The sequence below is a fragment of the Delphinapterus leucas genome, chromosome 15, assembly GCF_059928025.1.
Source record: "Delphinapterus leucas isolate spDelLeu-1000000601 "Yukka" chromosome 15, BTC_Dleu_Yukka2, whole genome shotgun sequence".
Classification (NCBI taxonomy): domain Eukaryota; kingdom Metazoa; phylum Chordata; class Mammalia; order Artiodactyla; family Monodontidae; genus Delphinapterus; species Delphinapterus leucas.
This window is the reverse complement of record NC_143143.1, coordinates 17,671,010-17,681,161: the sequence shown is the minus strand read 5'-3', so window position 1 is coordinate 17,681,161 and position 10,152 is coordinate 17,671,010. Positions and strand designations below refer to the sequence as shown.

The window sequence follows — 10,152 nt, the reverse complement described above, 5'->3', positions numbered from 1 at the left end:
GGGCAGGCCGACGTTGCAGGCCTCAGGAGAAGCCACTACCGGAACCTGCGGCTGCTGGGTCAGCCCAGCACTCCTTCGTGTCTCCGCTCTTCTCCACCTGACGCCTGCAACGAGCGGGGCCCACTTCACACCCCCTCCCCACTGCAAGCCAGCCAGGAAGTGCATTCACTCTGGGCCTCCAGTGGCAGGCGGGCCACCACCCAGAGGGAGACACGGCAAATGGGTGCAGTCAGAGAGCAGGAGCGCCGGCCGTGGAGAGCAGGGCGGGCAGGCAGGACGCAGCCCGGGGACTCTCACAAGAGGACGGGGACCCGGCACGAGGCGCTGGTGTCCCGCGCCGCAGGCTGTCAGGCCAGCCAGAAAGCGGACAGGAGCTCTGTGCCCCTTAGGTGCTGGGCACGGGAGGGCGGGCCTCCCAGGCTGCCCTGGGTCCTGTGGCTGCTACCTTCTCAAAAGCTCCCCAGTCCGTAACAACGCTCCATCTCCACGGCCACCCTCACCCTCCTAACTGCCCTCTGGGCCCACCCTTGCCCCTCTGCAACCCTGTCCAGCGACCTGAGCTCTGCGAGGCCCAGCCCTGTGATGCTCCGCCGTTCTTAGGCTGAAGAACCAAAACCCTTACTGCCCACCTCCAGGCGCACCTTGTCCCCTCTTCCAGAGCGCCCAGCCGCAGCTCCTTGCGCCCACCATGCCCACTCGGGCACAGGCTGCTCCTTCTGCCCTGGACCATGGTCCCCACCCCCAGTCCAGGTGCCTTCTATCCAGCCTTCAGCTGAGTGTCACTTCCTCTGCAGAGGGCAGGTTTCTCTGTTAGCGCTGTCATAAAACCCTGTTTCCTTTCTATCTGTAACTCTACTTCAGCGAGATGCGGGGCTGACCTCCAGCTCCCTCCCCAGACCGTGGGCCGGCCCAGTTTTGCTCACTGTGTCCACAGCACGTGATGCGAGGCCCAGCGCTCAGCAGTGCTGTGATAAACGTCTAAGGGAAGAGTTAAGTAGCCCTTGCATCGATCCCAAGGAGGAACGCCTGAGGCTGGGGTGAGCAAGTTCAAGTTCAGTGTCAGGCTCGAGTTGCAGTTACTAAACGTCTTCTAGCTGCCTGAGACTGTGCCCGGTGCTTACTGTTCATGACCCCACTCATCCTCGGGGCCCCGTCACCGGGACAGGCGGCCTGCCCTGGATCTCCAAGGAAGACCCAAACCCAAGTTATCTCCCAGGCCTCACAGCCGTCCTTTGAGCTGGAATCCTGCAGTGGGGACTGGTCCCTAGGGTGTGCAGAGATGCAGCTGCCCGCAGACACCCAAGCTCCAAGGATCCGTGCTTTCTCTGAGGCCTCCTCCATATCTTGGGGCCTCGCCTGCTGACCCTGACCACCCCCTACTCCAGGGTCCCCTGAGGGGCTGCACAGGTGCCTCAGCACCTCCGTACCCTGTGCAAGGCCAGGGCGGACGGAGCCTTGCGCAGGGTACCGGGCGCAGGGTACCGGGCAGGGCTCTCCAGGTACTTTCGTAACGAAGTGCCGTCAGGTGACATTCCCCCACAGCGTGGCTTCTGAGGAAAGTCCCGTTTCTGAGAGGCTGAGGGTAAGACTCAGACGTGGTCCCTCTGGTCAAGGTGCTGCCCCAGGAAGACTGGTCGGGGAACTGGTCAGCACTCACCTCGCAGCCCCTCAGCTGTTCCTCGAGAAGTGCCACAGAACTCACCGCCACGCCCATGCCGACCACTTCAGAAAGCACTCCACCCTCACTACAAAAACACCTGCGTGCCACCACCGTCCTCATCCTTCAGACGGGAAACAGGCTCAGAGGCGAGAAGCCACCGCCAGAGGTACTGGCAAGGCCAGAGGAGGACCCTGGGGGTGTCTCACCACCATGCCCTCCCCCTCCTCCCGGGTCTGTTCCTTTGTCCACACGAGGCCGGAGGGGTCAGTCAGCACAGGGGGTCCCCGGAGGCCGTCGGGGCTGCGGAGGCCAGCGCTCAGGGAACCCCAGCCCTGGAAGGACGCACCAGCACCTCCACTTCACTGAGGAAGAAGCAAAGAGCACGGGAGGCAGGGCCCAAGGCAAGTCCAGCGGACCCTAGAGGCGTCCTTTCCTTCTGTCGTCCCTGCTCTGGGCAGCAAAGCATCAGTGCCGGTGAAGTCGGGCGCACAGCCCTGCACCGTGGTGGGACAGCACCTGCATGTGCGAGACACACATGACCACCCTGGGGCCCAGAGCCGGGCACAGAGGCTGCGCCTGGGCAGCAGAGGGCGAGCTTCGGGGGATACGACAGGTGTTCGTACCCACACAGTCCCGTATGAATGCTGCTATTTCCTAATCTACGAGGATTTCTTGTATTATTTTGGGGGTAAGTTTTAGATAAATGCTGTTCCTCTGGAACTTCATCTACCCACCCGGTCGCCGTTCAGGAAGTAGTACCTCCAGGAGTGATGAAGTACAACGATGAGGTCACAGTCCCCAGCCTTAGAAAGCCTGGCCCGAGGACACACAGCATGGTCAGTTATGACCCGAGCTGCCCGAGAACATTCCATATCGCCAAATCCACCCCAGAGAGGAAGAAGAACTGTGACAAAGCAATTGATGGGGACCTGCAGTCACCCAAGCTGGGGCCTGAACGTGGCTCTGCCACTTGCCGGGTGTGGGACTTCACCCAGATCACGGAGCTGCAGTGGGTTCAGCTACAAAACAGAGCTAAGGGGCTCCCCGCCCTCACAGGGTGGCTGGGAGGACCCAAGCACATGCTGCGCATACACGCCCAGAGATGCTGGCGCCCACTAGCAGCTCCCCCTCCCCTCGCTGCTGTGGCCTCTTCAGACATTTCCTCCCATCAGGCAAGTACCTCAGGCACTGAACGTTTCTCGTCAGGCTACCAGGGCCCGCCCACCCTCTGAGATCAGTAACTCAGAACACTGTCGCCAGGACTCCAGAGGTGAGCTCCACCCCAAAAGGAAGTGAAGCATCGTGTCACCACAGCAGCGGCCTCCCACCAAATGAGGAAGTTGAGGGACTGTCTTGGCACGTCCTGCCCAGACACAGGCCCCCGAGGGGCAGGGCTGTGGTGCACGAGGCAGCGCTGAGCCTGTCTGACTCGCGTTTCTTGGAAACGGCGGTGCGTTTGTGGAAAAAGAACTGAAACATCTGACTGCTCCAGCCAACAGAATTAGACACGGGGCGTCGAGAAACTTGAACCTCTCAGATTCCTACAGCTCCTCTCCAAACGCTTATCTACACGTCCCCTTTGCCACTATCTAAGTGAAAGAACCCCACAGTGCTGGCCCTGGGTAACATGACGCTGGCAACGATAACCAGGACGGGGACGGCGATTCCCGGGAGGGCCCAGCACTGGCACCCAACACGGCGGCTCGCCCCACTCACCACGCCCCCGGGGGCGCACGCCACCCCCACAGGAATGCGGGGGCACCCGCGCCAGGGTTCAGGCCCAGGGCTGACGTCAGTGCCGTGCTCCTGCGTGCCACACTACATGGCCTGCCTGGGAGCACAGTCTGGGGCCCACGGCTCTGCCACTTCCATCTGGGGCTCCCCCGGGTCACGTGAGTGAACAGGAGGTTCCAGTCCTCCTCGCAGGGTCACTGTGGGCCTCAAAGCAGAGAAGGGACCCAAACGGGCCTGGCTCAACAGACGTCTGTTAGATACAATATGGTTTTGGAGGAAAAACTGTGATTCATTCTAAAAAGTGAGCCAAGCTGGAAAATCCACTGCACGAAGTACCTCAATCAGCCATTTGTTTTGTACGAACTTCTGCAGCACATGCTCGGCTTCCTTCTTCCTCATCTTCTTGCCCTTAAGCTGATCAACCAGGTTCAAAATATTTGTGGAAGATGCAAAGCCAGTTTCTGAGTCAATAATCAGTTCCAACTGGAAGAAACAGATACCACATTCATCTATTAAACTGGCAAAAACAACTTTCAAGCAATAATACCAATTCTGGCAGGGGTGCAGTTAAACTATTCATATCACAGGCAGAACTGTAGGACTCTTCAGGAAAATAATAATATGCATCCAAAGCCATAAACAGTTTTGACTCCAAAGTCTCTCCTGTAACACCATCCCAAATGAATGACCTTAATGCCCCCCCAAATCAAGAAGGGTCACTTCACCTCCCTGAAGACGGAGAAGCTGAGGAATGAATGAATAAGGAAACGGGGCAGCACCCCTCCTACTCAAAGGTGGGCAGGCCATCAGGGCTGGTCTGAGTGGCAGGCTGGAGTCGGGAAGGGCAGGAGAGCAGGGTGGGCCGCGAGAGCACGCTCGGGAGCTGCAGAGGCACTGTGCACCCAGGACCGCGAGAGGCCGGCCGGCCGGCCAACTGCCCTAACACTTCTACCCACAGCAGGGCACAGCCACTGGGAAGACAGCTTTCCTGCACACACAGGTGTGTCTGGCATCTTAGAGCCCAGTTCTCAACCCTGGCTGCTGATCGTCCCCAGGGGAGGCTTAGGAAGGAATGATTCTAGGACTCGGTCAGTCCTCAGAGACTTGGACTCGACAGACCTGAGGCCAGAATGTCTGCGTTGTTTTTACCTCCCCAGTTATTACGGTGCATCCAGAGCTGAGAACCACTGTCTTGACCGGGTGCTCAGCCAGGTGCGTGACAAGGTGGCTGAGTGAACAGCTCCAAAGCCAGGCAGGCAGAGCAGCGCTTCACAAATGTCCCTGTGCAAACGGGTCGGGGGCACCTTCTTAGAATGCAGGATCACATTCAGCAGCCTGGGTGGGGGCTGGGATTCGGCCTTTCTAGCAAAAGCTCCCGGACGATGCTGCCACAGTACCAGGCAGTGACACCTGCTCACCTGCATCACACACCCAGGAGGCCCACTGTTGCTCAACCAGCTGGGGTCAAACCCGGACCAGCCTTTCTTTCCTAGGCAGCCGTGGCAACCTCCCCAGCAATCACCTGGCAGCTACGAATTCTGGGCGAGGCGCTTGGTGACATCCCGCTGCAAAGGGCTTTCTCGGGCAGCAGTGGTGACCCTCTAAGATTGCAGTTTCCATTTCCAGTGAAAGACAGGTATTCCTATAAGAAGCCCAGCTGCTGGGCAATGGGAGTTACTGTACTTACAGCCTTTCTAAACAGATCCAGCTCATTCTCTGCAAAATCTGAGGCCATTTTAGAAATTGAAGTTGTTGCAAGATTCACCTAAAAAATAAGTCAGCGTGAGGGTCAGGCTGTGCCCTTCACTTGTCAGTTAATTCACTTGTTGGCGCTCTCTCCCTCCCTGCCTCCCTCCCTGCCTTGCCAGTCACGGAGCACCTGTGTCCCGGTACTGTGGGCCACAGGGATAAATTTGTAACCGGTCTTATGTTACAGGCTTAAACCTATAGCTCAGTCAGTATGTCTAATTTTCAGAGATTTTAGAATTCCCAAGATTGTGCGATATCTTCCAAACTCAGATAAATTCAGGAAACTTGTCTGCATGCTAATGGAGCTTCAAATGCAAAAGGCACTGGGAGGTCTGGCAGTAAATAAATCTGATTTACCGATCTGACCCAGCATTTCCATGTTATTTGATTCTATAACCCTTTCTTCCATGGACAACGTTTGGGAAACCCTGGGCTAGAGCCCCTTTCTGTGTGGGCCCGGTGGGTAGGAGCCTGATCTCCCTTGACAGCCTAAGGTGGTTCCCGAGCCAAGGATGGGGGTTTGTATTTCACCTCCTCCCCTAGCTGGGAGGGAAAACCTGAAAACAACAGGAGGCCCCAAATATGTCTCAGTCCTTAGCGGCCATGCACGTTGTTTCTTTTCCCAGCTTCTATGTCTTGTTCTAAATGAAAAGGCATCTTATCCCTTTCTCCCTCCAAGCCCTTGGTGAGGCGGGTGCACCTGCATTCGCCCCAGTAAGGAGGGCACGGGGCTGTCTCCACTGCAGTCCCTCACACATCCACCAGGGGGCTCTGTCTGCACTCACCAGCGCATAAATGGGTCTCCCGTCATCTTCCGTGACGCCTTTCTTTATCTCGATGTACAAAGACTCCAAGACACTGTTAATGTTGTTGATGAAGTCCTCCAACTTCTCTACGGTAGCAGTGCCTGGAAATAAACAGGCAAAAGCAAAAAAGGGGGAGGGTGCTCCATCAAAAAAAGTGCAGCTTGTTTCACCGCCATCACCCTGAACACGGGACAGCAAAGCCAGAAATGGGTGGAGGCCCTGGCCCTGTTGGGTGAGCGCCAACGCCTGTGGCTTCTTTCTTCCTGGAGCAAAGAGACAGCGCTGTGAAGTACAAACGCCTGGGAAATGGCATCTGAGCCTGCTGAGGTCTTCCTGTCTTGGCTGGCAGCCCTCGGCCTCCTCCCCAGCCCCAGTTCCCTGCCGCCCTGTCACTGTCCCCACTCAGCACCTCAGTGCAGTGGGCATCACAGCCTGACTCCTCCGTAGAGCCTCTGCCCCTGCCTGTCCTCATGCACGCGTCAGGTCCACCTCTATCCTTCCTCCCTTTATTCGACATCCAAACACACATCGAACACTGGCACACCTGTGCTGGCCCGGGGCTGCGACAGTGAAGAATAAAGACGACAGGGTAAGAACAGCAGCTCACACGGAGCACCCACCCGTGGGAAGGCCCTGATCTGAGCGCTTTTCCTGCAGTAATGAACCCATCCTGCCTGCAGAGGGGGGCTCACTCACCCAGCGTTACACCGCCAGGCACAGCGAGCAGCGGGGAGTCCTGACAGCACGGCCACAGCCCCTGACCTGTATGCCAGCCACCTCGTGCTGCCCCTGGTGACGCACAAGGCAGCAGCACCCTCTCCAGGGCCACCAGCCTGTCAGAGGAGAGGGTACGGACAGAGCCCGGGGAGCACCGCAGGGGGCTGGGGTAGATGGACAGCAGACTGGCAGGGGAAAGAAGGACTGCTGGGAGGGCTGCGGCGGCAGCAGCAGGAAGCAGATGGCCCAGGGCCCCACGGGCTGGGGGGCGTGTGCCCTTCCTCCCGTGGGACATGGGAGCCTCTCAGAGCTGGAAGCACAGGAGAGACATGGTCAGCCTTGGGTCCTGGAATCACCCTGTTGTACTGTGAGACTTTTTTAAACCAAACGTATGTATTACTGTTTTCACTTATTAAAATAATTAATTTCAAAAGATTTGTGCCTTAGAAAAATCACTGTAAGAAAAAAATAGCAGGAAAACAGACAATATATAACATTATGTTTAAAACAATAATAAAACCAACAAAACAATATGCAGGAAAAAGGCCAGGAAGGTTACCCACAAAACTGATGAACAAGGCCATTGCTAGGAAGGGAACTAAAATGAGGGGGTCATCCCAGGGCACTTGAACTTTATGTTTGGCTTCTTAGAAAGGTACCTGTAAGCTCCTTGTATAGCTAAATATTATGAAAGTTTAAAAAACTAAAAGATCACACTGGTGGCAATGGCGGTCGCAGCCACGTAAAGTCGGCAGCTGTGACGCAGGCACGGCATCTGCTGAGGAGGCCCAGAAAAGCTAATGACAAAGACCCGGACAGAAATACTAATACGTGAATCACAGGCGGGATCTAATCTTCCTTTACACCTGAAGTTGCTTAAGTTAAAGAAAAGAAAAAAAAGCAATTTAGGGAATTCCCTGGCAGTCCAGTGGTCAGGACTCTGAGCTTTCACTGCCGTGGCCCGGGTTCAGTCCCTGGTCAGGGAATTAAGATCCCTCAAGCCACGTGGCGTGACCAAAAAAACAAAAAACGATGAGGAAGAAAGCAATTTAAAGAAAAAATTCGTATTAATAAACAGATGGTACTCGGACGTGGCAAAAATCCTAACGGTAGCGTGATGATGAAATCTGGCCACAGCTGCTGAAACACCATGATCAGAGGAGTGAAACACGGTCACATTTCCTGCCTCCGTGCCCTGCTCACGCGCCCTCCTCCTCACTCCCGTCGACCAGTTACGAAAGCCGACTCGCAGGGCACTTTGTCCACGAGCTGTCCTCTGCCGCACCGGCACGAAGTGCTCCTGTGCCTCCCTCCGCTCCCACGCCACGCAAAGCACCTCGCCCCGGCGTGTGGGGCCAGCTGCCACGGACGAGCCACGCGCCCGGCTTGCTGGAGACCCTTCAGCCCCCGGGAAGCACCCGACTCGAGCCTGGGAAACTCAGGCGCGGGGCCCCCAGGCACGAGGAACCATCTCCTGCCCACCAACGGGGCCTCTGCTTCGGGAGCCAGCCCGTCCGTCCCAGGTGACGCAGTGGCAAGTCTCACCTCCCCCTGAAAGCGACAATTCACATTTTCCACTGAAAAGGCCTCTCCTGGGTGTCGTTCAGAAGAACGTACTCTGTGGGCAGATCAAAAGCATTCTGCTACCTCGGACTTTCCTCGTCAGCACGGAGATGAGCTAATAGCCGCCCTGAGCTTTCCCCTCTCCTACCACCTCCAGTTTGCTGTCCAGCCTCACTTTTCAGAAACATGAATGTTCTCAATTTAAGAAAAAAAAAAGCCCTTCCTACCACTGACCTTGCAGCAGCCGGCCGCCTACTCAGGGGCTCCCGTGGGCTCCAGCGCACAGTGGCCCTGTCGGGGGCTCAGCCACAGCCCTCTGCTGGGCGGACCTGCCTGTGCTTCCCACAGATGCCCTGCGCTGCACCATTACCTGGGAATAAGCTGCCCTCCTGTTCAGCCACACCCCCGCCCTAACTGGACTTCTTGGGCCACAGAGGCAGCAGCAGGGGCTGGCCCAGTTCCGCCCCGCCCCTCTGTGGGCCCCCAGGCCAGCCTCTCCGTTTCTCTCATCCCTGAAGGCCACCCGCCACCTCACATCCAACCTCACACATCGAGAACACTTCCCTGCAACCCTCTCTCCACCACGCCTGCTCCAACCAGCCAGGCTTCTGACCGTCTGGCGTCCCAGACACGTCCCTTCCTGTGCAGGCCTGCCCTGACCACAAAGGATCAGGGTTCCGCGCTCTGTCTCTGTCCTCCCACGGTCCTCAAGCACTTCCTTCCCCATCACACTTTGTTCCAGTTACCAATTCTGGCTGCCCCACTCCCTAAACAGACTCTACCAAAGAGTCTTTCTTTACCCCATCTGTGTGATTCTGGTGGGAAAACAAATCCCATAGGCAGAAAACCAGAGTGCAGGAACCTGCAGGGGCCAGGTCCCAGGTCAGCCAACAGTGGGCCAGAACCCATGCTCAGCCTGTCAGACACCCTCTCAGTCTGAGCAAGGGACAAAGGGATGGCGGGAGGTGGTTCTAGCCCAGTCGCTGCAGGGGGAGGGTGGCTTTGGCCGTGAGGTGCTGCTGTGCTTTCCTGTGCCTGGTGCCCTGGGGCTCCGGCCCATTCCCCAGTCTGGCCACCAGCCAACGGTCAGTCCCGTGTGTTCCTTTCCCAACAGCCTCCCAACACCTTCCTTTTCAGGTTGGCCAGAATTGGGAACTCTTGCTTGCTACCAAGATCCCTGACGTGCCCGTTAAGTGTCAAGGTAACACCAGATCAGTGCTTCCCAAAATCAAGTCTTCAAACCAGCTGATTTTCACTGCTCTGCCCCCTCTCCCTCCCCTCTTCCTGGAGCCCATGGTGGAAAAGCTACAGTTGGCAAATCTGTAGGAACAAAGTGGGCCTAAAGCAGTGTCCGAGGATCCATTTGGCCCCAATATCCTACGAGTCCACAGTCATGATACCGTGCGTGAGATAAAGACCATATCACATGATTTTGAGGCAACTATTTCCAGTCTTGGTTCTACCTCTTCAAGGGACTTCAGAGAACTAACGAATAACACTACTCCTCCCTTCAGATCCCGAACCAATTGAGAAAAAAAGATAGGCTTCAGGTAAGTATCAAAATACCAAGTTTTTACAGGTAGAACTGGATCAGAGGCTGGGTCCCTCCACACCAATGACCAGCAGTCAGCAACATGGGATGACCAGCTATAAGAGGTAAAGAACAAGGCCCTGGACCTACCACAGCTGCCTCTTCTCAGAGAGCAAAGAGACACCCTAACCAGGACGATTAGCACCATGGCTGAAGCAAGCAAGGGTCTGTAGATCTTTGGTGCCACCTGTGTTCTCTCTCCATGTAAGCAGGGTGTACCTGTGCCTTTCTTATGGGGTGTGGTAAGGTTGCTACTGTTGGGCTGAGAACAACAGGCCTGTAAATGTGGGGCTGTCATCACCTTAGGATGTGCTGGACACTGCTCATTAGCT

At 56.5% G+C, this 10,152-nt stretch overlaps 1 protein-coding gene across 4 annotated transcripts in view; it reads right to left on the bottom strand.

Annotated features, from left to right (window-relative positions):
• Positions 1-10,152, bottom strand: part of NSMCE1 (NSE1 component of SMC5/6 complex) — a 32,985-nt gene that overhangs the window by 2,612 nt on the left and 20,221 nt on the right. For 2 of the 4 annotated variants that reach the window (XM_022588479.3, XM_022588480.3), the window contains exons 3-5: positions 5,929-6,050; positions 5,082-5,159; positions 3,731-3,877 (exon numbers count right to left, since the gene is read on the bottom strand). In XM_022588479.3, coding sequence (XP_022444187.3) covers positions 3,731-3,877; positions 5,082-5,159; positions 5,929-6,050 — 347 coding nt within the window. Of the gene's footprint in view, positions 1-3,730; positions 3,878-5,081; positions 5,160-5,928; positions 6,051-6,645; positions 7,179-10,152 lie in introns of those variants that run through there. The other 2 variants (XM_022588477.3, XM_089896000.1) reach the window with 2 other exon arrangements.